This window comes from Hirundo rustica, chromosome 1, assembly GCF_015227805.2.
Source record: "Hirundo rustica isolate bHirRus1 chromosome 1, bHirRus1.pri.v3, whole genome shotgun sequence".
Classification (NCBI taxonomy): Eukaryota; Metazoa; Chordata; class Aves; order Passeriformes; family Hirundinidae; genus Hirundo; species Hirundo rustica.
Window position 1 is genome coordinate 155524560 of NC_053450.1, and position 17093 is coordinate 155541652.

Consider the following 17093-nt stretch of genomic DNA (forward strand, 5'->3'; position numbering starts at 1 on the left):
ACCTGGCTGAACTTTGACAAAGAGATTTCACTCCAAGGGTTGTCTTCATTCAGGTGCAAGTGACTGTTGAAGCACCCTTTGGGAAACCTGCCCTGTGCTGTTGGCACACGTTAAAATTCAGTGTTTGTGCTGTTAGGAAATTCAGTGTATTTGCAATAACCGGTTTCTGAGCCCAGGCTGTGGAGGATCAATCAAAACATTGATAACCCAGTATTGACTTCTATTTAATTACCTTTTCCAGGCCACTAAAATCTGTTCACACACCGAATTCCTAGGAACTCTATCTCCTATGGGGCTTTCAAGCAGTAATCACACTCAAGGTTTTTTATTCATACAGATGAAGAGCCTTTAAATGTTTTTTATATTTCTATCCCTAGTCAAGTTTGTATCAGTGTCTTTAAACCTGGTGCACACAAAAGCTTTCTAAAACCAGGAATGCTGTGTGCACGTCTTTCCTTGCACCCGACTTCTCCTTGCTCCTCAGCACCTGGTGTTGATTACAAGGCACTTTGGCTTTTGCTGTTACTCTGTGCAGCTTGTTAGCAAATAGACTTTTGAGGGAATAATGTGGAAGAGTGAATGTAAATAATGAATGGTTTCTAGGGCAGGGTGCAGCTTCCTCCCTTCCAGGAATCCCGCAGCTCTTGCTTTGAAGTCACAGAACAGAGTGAAGTGAATGGCAGGCTCTGCTCGGCCGACTCAGAGCTGCCTTTACCCCCTGAGTCTCTCCAGATCTGCCCTTGGAGCTGGAGCTGCTTCACCCAGGAGGTTTTTAAACTCGGCGTGCATTCGGCGCCCCGGGGCCCTCCCCGTGCCCCGTGTCCGTTCCTGTGGCACAGAGCAGAGCTGTTCCCCCGTGGGAAGCGCTGCAGTGCCGGCGCTGGGATCTGGGAGTGCCGGAGCCGCTGGAAAAGCGCTGCTGGTGGTGCTGGGGGCTGAGCTGCTCTCTCCTGACCCCTCTAGCTACGACACCTGGGTCCACGCCAGCGACATCGATGCCGAGATCGAGGATCCCCCCATCCCCGAGAAGCCCTGGAAGGTGAGTCTGGCCCAGGCCTTGCCAGAGCTCCTGTGCTGGGGCGCTTGGGTGTTGGCTCTGTGCTCCCTGTGTCACCCCGGCCGCGTTCTCTGTGTGCTCCTGGCCTGCAGAGTCACAGCAGCACAGGCTGGAAGGAGCTTCTTCAAACACCTGTAACTCACTGGAAAGCAGGATTTGGGGGTATGGACCTTACTAGGAATAGTCAGAGAGACTTGTATGAAGCGTTATTAAATTGTATGAGTGACCCTAAAGCACCAGGAGCTTTTTCAGCTGTGTAAACCAAACTACGTTGTGCTGGTTTTGCGCTGATTGACGTTTGGTAAGGAGGGTGAGAGTCAGCCACGGAAGGTGGATGTTTTAAATCCAGTCTCTCCTGGGAATGGCCAACTCTCTCTCCTTTTTTCGTGTTTGTGGCACGCCTGCCAAGGGGATCTGTGCATTTAGGAGGTTTAATGGTAATTTTCAGCGTCCAAAGAGCACTGGTAACCCCGAGCTGCTGTCGCAGCTCTCAGGACTGACCTCACACTTCAGGAGGCCTAAAAGTGGCTAGAAAGCAGAGGCTGAATTCTGATTCCTGTTCATCCTTTGTGGTCTGGGCTCGTGACACTGCCACGAGTGTGTGTGAGACCAGTGGAGAGGTTGGGGCATTCAGACCTGCTAAAGCTCAGGGGATGTCCTTGATGCTGCACAAAGCATCAGCCTCTGGATGTCTCCTGTTCTGCAGGTTCACGCCAAGTGGATTTTGGACACTGATGTGTTCAACGAGTGGATGAATGAGGAGGATTACGAGGTGGATGAGAACAGGAAATCCGTGAGTTTTCGCCAGAGGATCTCCATGAAGAACGAAGAGGTGAGCGGTTCTCTGCTGAGGGGACCTGCAGGGACAGGAGTGTCCTTCACCTCTGCATGCACAGAGCTGGAGAAGGGAGGGCTCCAGGGAGAGCTCAGAGCCCCTGAAGGGGCTCCAGGAGAGCTGGAGAGGGACTGGGGACAAGGGATGGAGGGACAGCACACAGGGAATGGCTTCCTGCTGGAAAAAGAGATATTTGAGTGGGATATTGGGGTGGAATTCCTGGCTGGGAGGGTGGGGAGGGGCTGGGCTGGAATTCCCAGAGAAGTGTGGCATCCCCTTTTGGGGTGGCTTAAGGAAGGCTGCAGCCCCCAGCCCTGCAGGTGGAGAATTTGGGAATAACTCAAACCTCTGCTCCCTCCCAGCCCGTGCGGAGCCCCGAGAGGAGGGACAGGAAAGCAGCAGCCAGCACAAGGAAAAGGAAACATTCCCCTTCTCCGCCCCCCACTCCTGTGGAGTCCAGGAAAAAGACAGGGAAGAAAGGGTGAGTGTCTGGAAGTTTCCAGAGGCCGGGAATTGGAGGTGAAAAGAAATGAGGGAAAGAAGAAATTCAAGAAGTGCTTATGGGGGGGGAGCTCTGTGAGCTGGGGTTCTGGAATTGTTTCTGGATGGGCTCGAGGGATTATTCCTGAGCAGTTTGTGCAATTCCTTATTCTACCAATGTTTTACCCAAATGAAAACTTAATTATGGGGTATAATGTGTGGGTATCACTTCAGAGCTAAAAATTCACGTCTTGTTTATGGACCTGTCGGGCTCTAATAAGACAAAACTTTATCAAGAGTGAGTTGATAATCCAAATTCCTCCTCCCAGGTGTGAAGCCTGAGCAGGGGTCTGTGAGGAGACGTGGGGCTGGTTCTGCCTCTGTTCCCAGGGTGGTTTCAGGAGGGTTTGAGGTCCTGGCACATCTGGCAGAGCCCCTGTGTCTGCTCTGTTCCAGACAAGCAGCTCTCTATGGGAAAAGGAGGGGGCAGAAGGAAGAGGACGAGCAGGAGGATCTCACCAAGGACATGGAGGATCCCACCCCAGTACCCAACATAGAGGAAGTGGTACTTCCCAAAAATGGTAAAATACGAGGGCACTTGGGGCTCTTTGAATGTTGAAAAGGAAACTGCATTAAAATCGTGTCAATGTTTTGTCACATCTTGGAAATACTCCGTGGCCGTGGGGCAAGGTGATCTCTGCCCATGAATTTGTCTAGTCAGGGATGTAAAAGCTGAAAAGGGCAGCAGAGTCACCTCGTCTTGGCCTTTTAAAATACAAAACTGCATTTATAAAAGACTCTTTTAAAAATAGATTTGCAAAGTCTGCTTAAGAGTTTCATTTCACCCGTTCGTGCTGGGGGAAATGGAGTTTTCTGGGGCAAAATATTTCCCTGTCAAGTCCCCAGAAGAAGGATGTTAAATGAGTGGAAAATGTGCCACATTTCAAGTGCTTTTAGTCCTTTTCAGGGAAGTGTTGGTGTGGGCAGTAATAATTCTGGGAAGAAGGATTCCTTCTGCATCCTTGAGACCAGATTATTTTATTTTGGGAGTCTCTCCATTGGGATGTTCCTTGGTTTGGATTTGCCAGAGCCTTGCTGTGTGTTGGACAGGTCCTTCTGCATCCTTGAGACCAGATTATTTTATTTTGGGAGTCTCTCTACTGGGGGTGTTCCTTGGTTTGGATTTGCCAGAGCCTTGCTGTGTGTTGGACAGGTCCTTCTGCATCCTTCTCACCAGATTATTTTATTTTGGGAGTCTCTCTACTGGGGGTGTTCCTTGGTTTGGATTTGCCAGAGCCTTGCTGTGTGTTGGACAGCTCCTTCTGCATCCTTGAGACCAGATTATTTTATTTTGGGAGTCTCTCCATTGGGATGTTCCTTGGTTTGGATTTGCCAGAGCCTTGCTGTGTGTTGGACAGCTCCTTCTGCATCCTTCTCACCAGATTATTTTATTTTGGAATTCTCTCCATTGGGATGTTCCTTGGTTTGGATTTGCCAGAGCCTTGCTGTGTGTTGGACAGGTCCTTCTGCATCCTTGAGACCAGATTATTTTATTTTGGGAGTCTCTCCACTGGGGGTGTTCCTTGGTTTGGATTTGCCAGAGCCTTGCTGTGTGTTGGACAGGTCCTTCTGCATCCTTGAGACCAGAGTATTTTATTTTGGGAGTCTCTCCACTGGGATGTTCCTTGGTTCGGATTTGCCAGAGCCTTGCTGTGTGTTGGACAGGTCCTTCTGCATCCTTGAGACCAGAGTATTTTATTTTGGGAGTCTCTCCACCAGGGTGTTCCTTGGTTTGGATTTGCCAGAGCCTTGCTGTGTGTTGGACAGCTGGGGAGGTGCAGGGTTACCCTGGGCAGATCCTGCTTTGTGTGGAGCTGGAAATGCAGGGAAATGGGACAAACAAGCGCCAGTGAACTCCTGAACTGCAGCAGGGCGCAGGGAAATCAGGCCAGGCTGGAGAGTTCCCTGTCTGCTGCTCTCACATCGCTCCCTGTTGTTGCAGTGAACCCAAAGAAGGACAGTGAGAACACGCCCGTGAAAGGAGGAACCGTGGCAGACCTGGGTAAAGCCTCTCCCCCCTGCCCCAAGCCTCTCCCTCGGGCCCTTAAAATGGATTCTGAATATTTCTAAATCTCTCTGTTTAAACAGCAATATCTAGTTCGGCTATTTTATTGAATTAATTCATATTTCATACATACTAAAATTCCAGTGTGCCAGCTCTCCTTTTCACTGCAGGGCTGTTCCCTCGTAGGCTATTGTTATTTTTATTTCTTCAATATGACATACGAGCTCTTTTCTAGCAGATTTTTAATTTTTCAGGGTAAATCACAGGTTCCCCGAGCTTTGCTGGGCTTTGACATGAGACACAAACTCATATCCCATGTCTTATTATACAAGAGTCACCTAGGACTCTGGGAAAGGGAGTGATTAATTATGGATTCTGAAGGGTTGAGAAATTCTAATTATCCTTTCTCTGCATTCTCACCTGTTCCCTGGGCTGGGATGGGTGAAGGTGCAGTTGCTTCAGTGATGTGGGATCCTCTTTGTTTCCCTTCTCCCTTCCCTTCCAAAGGAGATGAAATGTTCTTTCCAGAGGAACAGTCGTGTTGCTGGAAGGGCTCGCGGGCGTTTACATGAGTTTATTGGTGTAATTCTCCGTGGTTTTCCCTTTCAGATGAGCAGGATGAGGAGACAGTGGCGACTGGAGGAAAGGTAACAGCGCCTGCTTCTTCCTAAACTTGGTAACAGCTGAGATTGTAGAATCCCAGATGGTTTGGGCTGGAAGGGACCTTTAAAAAAAACCCCAACAAATGCCCAGTGCCCCCCCTGCCATGGCAGGGACACCTCCCGCTGTCCCAGGCTGCTCCAGGTGTCCAGCCTGGCCCGGGACACTGCCACAGCTGCTCTGGGGATCCCATCCTGCCCTCACAGGGAGGATCTCCTCCCCATGTCCCATCCCTTCAAAGTCATTCCCTGTGTCCTGTCCAGATCCTCATCTCGCCCTCGCTAACTTCCCCTGCACTCATTTTCCGGTCACCTCTGAGATGCAATCAGTTACTGCAGGGTCGAGGGTTTGGTGTTGTAAACCTCTCCAGATTCGGTGGGACTACTTGGTATTTTTAAATCTAGTGCGTTAAAAAGGAGAGTGAGGAGACAGATGCCAAGTATTTTCCAAGAAGCATTTTTCAGGGGGTTTGGTTCTTTTGTTGTGGGTTTTTTTTTGTTTTGTTTTGTTGTGGTTTTTTTGGTTTGGTTTTGTTTTTGTTTTGTTTTTGTTGTTGTGGGTTTTTTTGTGGTTTTGTTTGTTTGTTTGTTTGGTGTTTTGTTTTGTTTTTTAGGTTTTAGGACTAAATCTAAACCCTGCTTTGGCTTCCTGACCATTTCAGTAGAGCTGCAGGGGTACTTTCTGTGTTGCATTGCGTCTGTGGCGTGCCAGGCGCTATTTTGCACAGTTGTCAGGTCACTGAATGTGTTCAGAGTGATACCTTCTTGTCTTCTGGGGGGGCTCAGTCCCAGATAAAGATCCATTATTGATACCTCTGGCTCCTTATAGGGCCTGCCTGTGGGACTTGGTTATTTTTAACCTTGCTCAAACAGCACCTGAGGTGTTCTGTGCAGCTCCTCTTGTGCCCTGAGCCTGTCTGGCTGCCTCCTCTGTGCCCTCCAGGCCATCGTTTGGGGTCAGGAGTTGTCTCTGTGCCCTCCTGGCCATTGTTTGGGGTCAGGAGTTGACTCTGTGCCCTCCTGGCCATTGTTTGGGGTCAGGAGTTGACTCTGTGCCCTCTTTGCGCATCATTTGGGGTCAGGAGTTGACTCTGTGCCCTCCTGGCCATCGTTTGGGGTCAGGAGTTGACTCTGTGCCCTCCTGGCCATCGTTTGGGGTCAGGAGTTGACTCTGTGCCCTCCTGGCCATCGTTTGGGGTCAGGAGTTGACTCTGTGCCCTCCTCCCTGTCATTTGGGGTCAGGAGTTGACTCTGTGCCCTCCTGGCCATTGTTTGGGGTCAGGAGTTGACTCTGTGCCCTCCTGGCCATTGTTTGGGGTCAGGAGTTGACTCTGTGCCCTCCTGGCCATTGTTTGGGGTCAGGAGTTGACTCTGTGCCCTCCTCCCTGTCATTTGGGGTCAGGAGTTGACTCTGTGCCCTCCTCCCTGTCATTTGGGGTCAGGAGTTGACTCTGTGCCCTCCTGGCCATTGTTTGGGGTCAGGAGTTGTCTCTGTGCCCTCCTGGCCATCATTTGGGGTCAGGAGTTGACTCTGTGCCCTCCTGGCCATCGTTTGGGGTCAGGAGTTGACTCTGTGCCCTCCTGGCCATTGTTTGGGGTCAGGAGTTGACTCTGTGCCCTCCTGGCCATCGTTTGGGGTCAGGAGTTGACACTTGCTGGATCTGGAGCTGCAGAGCCGCAGCAGAGAGGGACCGGAGCTCTCCCCCTCGAGGGGGTGGCACAGGGTCCCTGTGGGCCGGGGCAGCTCCTGTCCTGCCCCCCCCGTGCCCCCCGCGTCACTGCCGTGTCCCCCCTGCGCCCCAGGAGGACGAGGACCCCAACAAGGGTGACCAGAGCCGCTCCATGGACCCGGGGGAGGACAATGTCACCGAGCAGACCAACCACATCATCATCCCCAGCTACGCCTCCTGGTTCGACTACAACTGGTGAGAGGGGGCTGGGGGCTGGGGGAGGCTGCACTCGCTTTTATTTGCTCATAATTCACCTGGGAGCTGAAGGGAGGGACTCCTGTTTAGGTGTGCTTCCCGTGGTTTCGTGTTGAAATCCGTTCTCAGGGACAGGGAATGAGGAGGAGCATTTCAAGCAGCAGAGGTTTTTCACTCTGCCTCCTCAGCGGTTATTTGCTGGCGTTGGTTTCCCTCCAATTCCCACCTTAATTCCTTTCTCCCTTCTCTGGTCTCTGTGTGACCGTTCTGTGTTTGTCCCGACCGCCCAAAGCCTTTTTATTTCTCTTCAGAACTTGACTTTGAGGGGAAGTCACTGGTTCTAGAGGGAGGATGTTTGTTGCAGCCTGGAATCCTCCCTGGGAATCAGGGCTGTGTCAGGGTCTGAGGCCTGAACCGGTTTTGTTGCAGCATCCACGTGATTGAACGTCGCGCGCTTCCGGAATTCTTCAACGGCAAAAACAAGTCCAAGACTCCAGAAATGTGAGTAAAACCTGGGAATGTGGGCAGGATAAAGGAGCTTCCCCCTCCAGAAATGCTGTGGGCACAGCTGGGTGTGTGAGGCTGATACTTCCTGAAGGGCCTGAAAGAGGGACAGAGCCAATGTTTGCGTGTTGTCGTGGTAGGGTAAAAATTTAAACGTCCGAGTGGTATTTACCAGCGGTTATCCAGGTAGAATAAAACTGCTTTCCCCAAGTAATGCTGGAACAAGTTCTTGAGCTCTGTGTGCTACGAGATGTGATCGACTTCCCGAAGTCCTGTTCAGGTGTCATGAAAGGGTAGAAGTGGAATAATGCTCTTTGTTCCTCCCTCTCTCCTCATGCCACGCTGTATTTCTGTATTTCCACGCGTTGCAGCTCCTGTCTCAGGCTGTGGAGTGAATTCCTGTTTTGAGTTTGGTTATTCAGAGTGATCTTGAAAGGCCGTGGATAAAGGAAGGATGGTCAATATGCTTGTTTCTTTGAAAGTGATCCTAAAACCTGAGATTTCACCCCAAAAATTGCTGGATTTGGACACCAGTGTGTGCTGGTCAGTGTGGGCAGTGGGACTGGCCTGGCTGGGGTCACCTTGGCCTGGTCACAAAGCGGCTTTGGGGGATTTTAGAAGGTGTTTTTTAATCAAGTAGCAAAGGAAGTGTTTGAGGTGTCTCATTGTCCCAATGTCATCTGGGCCCTTCATTTCTCATACACAGCATTCCATGGAATCCCAGAATGGTTTGGGCTGGAAGGGACCTTAAAAAAACACCCAGTGCCATCCTCTGCCGTGGGAGGGACACCTCCCACTGTCCCAGAGTGCTCCAAACCCTGTCCAGCCTGGCACTGGGCACTGCCAGGGATCCAGGGCAGCCACAGCTGCTGTGGGAATTCCAGCCCAGCCAGGAATCCCTTCCCAACATCCCATCCATCCCTGCCCTCTGGCACTGGGAGCCATTCCCTGTGTCCTGTCCCTCCAGCCCTTGTCCCCAGTCCCTCTGCAGCTCTCCTGGAGCCCCTCCAGGCCCTGGAGCTCTCCCTGGAGCCTTCTCCTCTCCAGGGGAACATTCCCAGCTCTCCCAGCCTGGGGAGGAGAACTCCTGCAGGGGTTGTCCTTGTGCTGGAATCTCCCGGCTCAGGTGTGGCCGTTGGTCTGTGATGCTTCAGGCCTGATAAATAAACAGAAATCAGACCCTGTCCTTTCTCCTGGGGCCCTCGTGGTGTTTGTCCCCTGGCCCAGGAGGTCCCTGGGGTGCAGCCAGGCTGTCACTGAGCCTGACAGGGCAGAAACAGCAGGTTCTGGCTCGGGAAAAGGGGAGTTTGGAACTCTGAACAAGATGAGGCACTGGGATGGGGTGTGGGACGTTGGGATTGCCCCTCCTTGGAGTCCTTCAGGCCTTCCTGGACAAAGCCCTGAGAAACCTGGTGAAAATTCATGGCTGGAGTAGGAGCTTGGCTCAGACACCCCCTGGCACCCCCGAGGATTTCCAGTCCTTGGTCACAGCTCCTCTGCCTGTGTGAGTGCAGAGTAACCCCAGCTGGATCCCAGAGCCCCAGCGTGGCCTGGGGGCACAGGGGGCTGGAAGAATCCTCTTCTGCCACTCCAAAGTGGGTTTGTTCCAAAGTCCACCCAGCACTGACTCTGTCCCCGCAGTTCTGCTGCCCAGGAACTTGTTCTTTGGGGGTTTCTCTGAGTGGGGGGCAGCAGGCAGCTGGGGTGTGGAAGGAGTGTTTCTCTCCTGGATCTCTCTCCCTGTGATTGTCAGTGCAGGCCCAGGTGCCCTTCTCCAGCTGGCATCACACCGTCAGTGCTCCTGCTGCTCCTCCTGGGCGCTGCCCGCAAGAGCAGCGGGCTGGGGGCTCCTCCCATGCCCATCTCATCCTGCAGTTCTGCTTTTGGTGCCCTTTGGGGGTGTAGGGGTAGCACGTGCTCCTGGCTTTGTGTTTTCCTTTGAGCTGGAAGGAGGCCCGTCCCTCTGAAGGGAGATGTGTCGCCTGCAGCTCGGTGTTCAGGCCAAAACAGCGTGTGTGAGGAGCTCCCACGGGTTCCTCCTTGTGACAGCAGTGCCTGGGGTGGGCCCTGCCTCAAAAGGGCGTGAGCTAAATCCTGCTTGACTTCTCTTCTCACTGCTGCCAGCGTTTAGCTGATGGGTCGTGTCACGGCTCAAAACCATCTCAGAATAAACCTGGGGACATTTCTGTCTTTTTTCTCTCTGCACCTCGTGATGTGACCTCTGCTAATAAATACTAATCTCTGCAGCCAAGACCCGTTCCTGGGCAGGTTCTCCCCCTCCTCCCCTGGAGCATTCAGCAATGTTCCTCAGTGTTCCTCTGTGGAAGAAGCTCCTTTTTGTCTCTTGCCTCCCAAACATCCCACACGGAGCCAAACACCTACTCCAGCAATTTTCTTCCAGGCAGTTGCACACATGATTTGGTCAGGAGGAAGATGTGGGATTTTGGCAGGGACATGTGCTTGCAGCATCTGCCTGCTCAGGCCTTGCCTGGATGATTTATATTTTTGGTTCCCAGCTGCTTCACACACCGCATGTGAAACATTCCCCCCTGGAATTTTCCAGAGGCAGAAATCTGCTTTAAAACCACTGTTTTACACACAGCTTTGCACTGGATAAAATCCTGGGATAGTTTGGGTACCTGAGGACCTTAAAGCCCATCCCATTCCACCTGCCTGCCATGGGCAGGGTCGCTTGGAGGCTGCTCCAAGCCCCATCCAGCCTGGATGGTGCCAGCCTGGCTTTGGCAGATGGGCTTTGTTCCCTCTCGGGGGCAGGGCTATCAATAATTTTATTTTCTTCAGGACAATTTGTATTAGGAAGCATCGGTGTATTCCAGAAACTCGCTGAAACGGGGGAATCTCTCAGGGATTGTTTCTGCTCCAGCTGTGCTGGCTCTGGGCTCTTGTCCTGTGCTTTTCACGGATCTTTTCTTCTCCGTGTTGCTGTTCTCCAGCCTTTCCTGCCTCACCCCTCTGTCCGTTAAAAGCTCCACACGCAGCCACAGCAGTGCCCATCCACTTCTGCTTTTCTGTGCAGCTCTTTCCCTTCACACAGGGATGCACAAGGATTATTTATCCTGTTCCAGTGTGAAGACCAGACCCCGTTATTTTCACCCTGCAGCCTCCGCTCTGTTGCGGGAGCATTCGGTCAGTGACCGAGTCGCAACAGATAATGGCGTGATTCACAATCTAAACGCGTTTCCACGTGCAGCTGATCCAAACACGGGGGAAAACCCGGAACGAAAGGGCCTGGAGGAGCGTGAGCTGCGCTCACCTCTTCGGTGCTGGCTCAGCAGCGGGAGCTCTGCCGGCGTTTCCCCGTGGGTGACGGGTGGACGTTGACATCCCCTCGCCGCGCCGTGCCGGGGTGGGCGCACACAGCTCGGTGTCTGCTGTGTTGCAGATACCTGGCCTACAGGAACTTCATGATCGACACGTACCGGCTGAACCCGCAGGAGTACCTGACCAGCACGGCCTGCAGGAGGAACCTCACCGGGGACGTCTGCGCCGTCATGAGGTGATGCACGGGGGGCTCTGGGCGTGGGGAGCGGAGCTGCTGGAGGTTCCAGCCAGCAGCAGCAGCGTGGAGCAGCTCTCCTAAGGCTGAGTCCAGCCCATGCCCCATCCCCACCGAGTGCCACATCCAGGCTTTCCTGGGATGCCTCTAGGTCACCTCCCTGGGCAGCTCCTGCTGAGATCTGAGCATCCTTTCCATGGGGAAATCCCTGCTGCTGTCCACCCTGAGCTCCCCTGGCCCGGGCTGAGGCCGTTCCCTCTGCTCCTGTCCCTGTTCCCTGTTCCCAGAGCCCCCCCGGCTGTCCCCTCCTGTCACGAGCTGTGCAGATCCCCCCGTGTGAGGGTTTTGGATTTTGGGAGCTCTTAGAAAGTGAAGGTGGAATGGAGTCCTTCCAACTCTTTCTGAGGTTGTTTAAGCAATAATCCCCTAATAACAAAATAACACTTATATTATTTATGCTTTTAGCTCAATAATAACCATCCAAAACCCATGATACGAACCTTTTTCACCCAATTACAAAACACTACCTAAACTCATTAAAAAAAAACCCCAAACTTAGGCAACACTTAAAATCCTCTATCTTAACTTACATATATTGCTGTACACTAGAACCCCAAATTTTAAATGTCTAAAGTTCCACCACCCCCTGAGCCTCCTTTTCTCCAGGCTCAGCCCTTCCCAGCTCCCTCAGCCTCTGCTGGGGCTCCAGCTCCGTTCCCTGGCCACGCTCCAGCCCCTCAGGGTCTTTGTGGCCCAGAGCTGGACGCAGTCAGGCTTTGATTTACACAGCAGTGCCCTCAGGTGTGCACGCAGGGCTGCTCTGGGGTTTGCTTTGCTGTTTGGGATTCGTGAAGCCCTGGAGGAGCTCCTGGGCTGGGTTTGCTCCAGGAACATCAGCTCTGTCCTTGGTCACCTCCCGCACGAAGCGCGAGCGGAGCTTTGGCGGCAGAGGTTGCATCTGCGCCCTTGTTCTCAGGGTCCACGCCTTCCTGGAGCAGTGGGGGCTCATCAACTACCAGGTGGATCCCGAGAGCCGCCCCATGGCCATGGGGCCCCCCCCGACGCCCCACTTCAACGTGCTGGCTGACACCCCCTCGGGGCTGATGCCGCTGCACATCCGCACCCCGCAGGTGAGCCGGGTCCTCGCTCTGCCCCGGGGGGCTGTCCCCCTCCAGGCCAGCACGTGGGCACTTCTGTGCAGAGCCGCTCACACGCTGCTCACACTTGTGTTGGAATGTCTCAGACTCCGCTCTGGCTTCTCTGTGCGGTCCGTGTTCTGTGGAGTGTCGGATAACTCTCGGTTCCTGCCCCTCTCCCCTTTCCCCTGTGACTTCTGTTCCCAGGTTCCAGCTGCCCAGCAGATGCTGAGCTTCCCTGAGAAAAACAAGGAGAAGCCAACCGACCTGCAGAACTTTGGCCTTCGCACAGACATCTACTCCAAAAAGACTTTGGCCAAGGCAAGTGTGCTGGGATCGTCCCTACGGCTCGCAGTGAGCTTTGTTACTCCTCGTGTGTCCCCCCCTCTGTGTCTCTGAGGTGATTTGTGCTGCCTCTGCGCTCCTGGTTTCGATGGCTTCCACCCCTGTGCGGGACACTGCGGTGGGAGGTTGTGCTGGAATTGTGATTTTCTGGGAATAAAGTCATGGACAGCTTCCCAGAGCGGTGCACGCCGTCAGCCCTCGCATGCCAGACTCGTTGTGTCCCTCCACGTCCTGCTGGAGCGCTTCAGCATCAGCAGCCCATGCAGTGCTTTCGGACACAGAGAGCTTCCAGCAGCATCTCTGCCCCTCCTGTTTTCCAGGCTGACAAAGAGCCCCAGTTCCCGCTGGTTTGGTGTCCCGGGGGTGCAGGGGACCTCTGGGCGCTGTCGTTGCGGAGTTACGCAGGATAATTGAACTGGGCCCCGTCACCGCCGTGCTGTGCTGATTCCACAGCCTCTCCCTGCTCCTGCGTGTCCCCGCGGTGCTGGGGGAGTGCCACGGTGCCTCAGCACGGCCTCCAGGGGGAATTGGGAATCTCCAGAGCTGGACAGTGCCCTCCTGGGTGGCATCAGGCTAAATCCATGTCGTTGGCTCATTGTCCTCAGAGGTCACTGGTTAAACCTCAAATAAAACTATTTAAAAGCTATTTACCGCTTCAGACCACCCTTTACAAACCCAGACCAGGTCCAGAGGTACTTTTGTGGGGCTGGTTCCATCTCCCACTTCATGGATTGACTTTTTCACTTGTTGAGGGAGTTATAAATATTCTCCAGATCGATGGGTCTGTTGCTGGTTCTGGGCTCTGGCTCTGTTCACGGGAGCTGTGAGCCGGGGCAGGTTCGTTGGCAGATTTCCCTGTTTGCTTTTGGCTGTGGAGAGCAGCAGTTGGGTGACTCACGTTGATTAATGTTCTCTGGGGGTTAATGAGCTGTTTGAAATGCCGCTGGAGATAACATTTATTATCCTAAATAGCCTCTTCCTTTCAGTCTAGCACGGAGCCATCCAGGGCTGCTGATGTTCCTTAGCAGCAGGTCCCAGCTGCTTTTGTGCTGGGTCAGGGTGTCACAGGAGGGGAAGCTTCACCAGGAACTTGCAATTTTGGATCCAATCTGAGCAGTTTACCAGGAGGTGTAGATTTGGGGGCAGCAGCCCTTGGAGCAGGTGATAGCTGGATGTGCAGATAACCCTGCTGGAATTACTCTCTTCTCACATAGCTCATCCCCCTGTAAAGAGCTGTTATTTCTCTGCTGAGTTACTGATGAACTTGGAGATAAATTAACTTACTTTACACCAGCCCACTCTGCCTTCAGCACTCAGAGGGGGTTTATTTTTCAATAAAACCCTCTCTGCTGTGTGTGCAGGTCCTTGGGATCCCTCTGCTTTAGCTCAGGGAGGTGTGGTGGGGGGTTGGGATGTGTAACCCCCAGGAGTCAATCACATGGACCCCCGTGGGGTGACCAGGGGCTGCTCAGCTGGAGGTTTGAGTGGATCAAATCACAGCTTCTTCCCCTTCCCTCCTCAGTGTTTTCTTCTGCAAGGTTTTGTGCAGGAAGTCCTGTGTTTCACCTTTTTTTTTTTAATTATCTTTTTCCCCTCCTGTCTTTTGTAGAGTAAAGGTGCAAGTGCTGGCAGAGAATGGACAGAGCAGGAGACGCTGCTGCTGTTAGAGGTGAGTTCTTGGGCCAGGCCGAAGGGAGGGGTAGTTCAGGCTTTAAAAACCCACGTGTGCGTTTTTTGGAGTTGGATGACAACTGCTGTTGTGGCTACAAGAGTGTTGCTACCAGAAGGAGATGGCAGGAGCATCTCTGTGAGAGAGGGGCTGCCTGTGGCTAAGGTTTGGTTCTAACTTGCACCTGCAAGCCAGAAATGAAGCATTTAAGAACTCTGTAGAAGTCACGAGCGGGTTTTGCAGTGCAGAGAGGTGTTTTCGTTCAGCAGGACTCGCTGACGGTATGAAATAATGTCAATAATTCAAACAGTGGTAAATAGTTCAGGGAAGGGTTTACCTGGCACTCAGATAAACGCTTGGAAATTTTAATTTCTGAGCCATGCCTTAGCTTAGGGAAACAGCTCATTTTAGAAGCTGAAGTTGAGGAGCAGCTGAGGCCACGGAGATGGGAAGTTCTTTGGTAGCTCCTTATCCCATCTGTCTCCTCGTTTTCCCTGTAGCTGCACTTGGGCTGTTCTTTGAGCTTTTTCTGGAAATCTGCAAAAAAAAAAAAAATCCCTGGGATGATTCCATGAGGCAGGCTGGTGTCCCCAGGTGGCCTCAAGTGAAGCTCTGGGGACGGTTGGATCTCCTGGAATGGCAGTGGGGCTGGAACCCTCCCCAGGAGCTGCAGAGGCCTCTGAGCTCTCACATCAGGGCAGTTGTTTCTCTCTGCTTCAGCAGAAGAATCTCAGTGGCCTGAAATAATGTCAGGTGCTGCCACTTCCTGCAGAGAAAAGATCTTCTCCCCACAGAACATTTTCCTGATGCTACATGGCTGATTTCTTTCTCTGGAAGTAATTCAGAGTTCTGAGAATTCCAGTTTGTGGCTCTGGTTTTTGGGGTTTTTTTTTTGTTTTATTTACAGAGCTCAGAGCAAACTGCAATTGCCTGGTTGTTTCAGCTTTTTTGTCTTCCCATGTGTCAATAAACCCATTGAAAAGTTAATTTCCTGGGGAAAAGCCTGGAGGACGGACCTGTGTCAGTGCCAGATCAGCAGCTGTGATTCAGTCTTCACACATATGGAGTGTGGTCATCAAACAGCCAAAATCTCCCTTTTTTCCCTGTTTATTTTAGGTTGATATTCACTGTTTAGCCAATATTTTTCTACTGGCACATGGAAAACATTTTGCTTATAGGGTGTAAACAGCTGTTTTCCATGGCATTCATGTAAGGAGAAACAAGGCTAATGCCTTGATATACTGACTTCTTCCTTTTTTGATTTATTGAAATATATTATTTAAATATTTAATATTAATGGTATTATTATTTAAAATCCATTGGTTTGTCTGTTTTTAGCTTTTGGTCATACACTGCACGTTGTAGCCCGGTGCCACATTCTGTGTTTAAAACAAACCAAACCCCACCCCCACTAAGCTTTGAGATTGCAATTCTGTCTAATGAGTTTAAATTAGTAATGTTTTTGTTCCTCCTTTCTCGTGGACTTGCTCTGTGAATAAATCAGCAAAGAGTATATCAGTTCAAGCATAAGCAATTCAGCTGTAACAAGCCAGCTCAGTCCAATTAAATCCTCGGGGTAGCTTTGGGCAGATAGATAGGCCGTGAAGTTCCAGATAATAAATCGTATCTGAAATAATTATTGGCCTTCTGCCTGTTGACTGAATCATTTGGGGGAGGAAATAGAGTTTTCCTCGCCGAGCCCCCCTCCCTGCACGGCTCAGGCAGAGTTAAACGCGTTCTCAGCTATTTTTAGGAAGGACATTTATTGCCAGCGAGGGTTTGTCTGGCAGGAAAGCGACAGAAGGAGAAGGAGCAGAAAGCAGAAATCTGGGGGTTGAGAAGCACAGCTGCTCTCGTGTGCCAGTGGGGTTAGAAATGGAGGCAGGGACCGAGGGCCCAGAGCTGAAATCAGGGAGAGGGAAATAAAGGCTGAGCAGAGAATAAATATCTCCTTCTCATCTGCTCCAGCCCTGGAAGATGCCAGGGGGCAGGAGAAGGGCTCAGCAGGGCTGGGGAATGTTGATTGCCGTGGTGGGGACCAGAGCAGCCTGTCCCAGGGTCATTCCCAAGCCGAGGGCTCCTCCCCTGGAGCTCTCACAAACCCTCCTGGAGCTGCTCGGGGTCTTGAACTGGGAATTAGGATCACAGTGGTGCCTTGGGAAGGCTGAGCTGGAACAGAGACTGGGCAGAGCTGGAGAATAAAGCAGAGATTTACTAAAAGGCCTTTAAGGTACACCTTGGGCAGGACAGGGCCTGGCCAGGGACACACCCAAAATGGACAAACACTCACGAGGTCTCACACTTTGATAAGTTTTGGTCCATTTGCACATTGGGGTTTCGTTGTCCAATTCCAGCTCCAGGTTCTGCAGTCCCATCCTTCTTGTTTTCTCCCTCCAGCCACCGTTGTTTGTGCTTTTGGGCTGAGCACTTGTCCCAGGTGTCCTTGGTGTGCAGCAGGAGCAGGATTTGTTTTATGTGCAGAGAGCTGAGTGACCCTGGCTGTGAGCTCAGAGCTGCACCTGGTACAGGAGGATAAAACTTAAAGCATCAGCAGAATTTGCTGGGTTGGAAGGGGCCCATCAGGATCATGGAGCCCAGCTCCTGGCTCTGCACAAGAGGCACACCAGTGCCTGAGAGTGCTGGCCAAAGGTTTCCTGCGCTCTGTCATGCTTGGTGCTGTGACCGCTTCCCTGGGGAGCCTGTCCCAGTGCCCAGCCACGCTCTGGGTGAAAATCCTTCCTCATGTCCAGCCTAACCCTCCCCTGAGTCGGCTTCCCGCTGTTTCCTGCAGTCCTGTTTCTGCTCACGGCATTGCTGCAGCTCCTGGGTGCTCTCCCCACCCCTGAGCTCCACGGGGCCGTTCCTACTGATCCCACTGCTGCTGGAAGGGGAGGAGCAGGG

The 17093-nt window shown here is 52.3% G+C and overlaps 1 protein-coding gene across 1 annotated transcript in view; it reads left to right on the plus strand.

Annotated features, from left to right (window-relative positions):
• The window catches only part of SMARCC1 (SWI/SNF related, matrix associated, actin dependent regulator of chromatin subfamily c member 1), a 61750-nt gene that overhangs the window by 15569 nt on the left and 29088 nt on the right, over nucleotides 1-17093 (plus strand). Inside the window, 12 exon segments of the mRNA XM_040059057.2 lie at nucleotides 964-1039; nucleotides 1764-1889; nucleotides 2255-2373; nucleotides 2829-2953; nucleotides 4375-4434; nucleotides 5047-5084; nucleotides 6900-7021; nucleotides 7451-7522; nucleotides 10929-11042; nucleotides 12019-12172; nucleotides 12386-12499; nucleotides 14133-14192. Coding sequence (XP_039914991.2) covers nucleotides 964-1039; nucleotides 1764-1889; nucleotides 2255-2373; nucleotides 2829-2953; nucleotides 4375-4434; nucleotides 5047-5084; nucleotides 6900-7021; nucleotides 7451-7522; nucleotides 10929-11042; nucleotides 12019-12172; nucleotides 12386-12499; nucleotides 14133-14192 — 1180 coding nt within the window.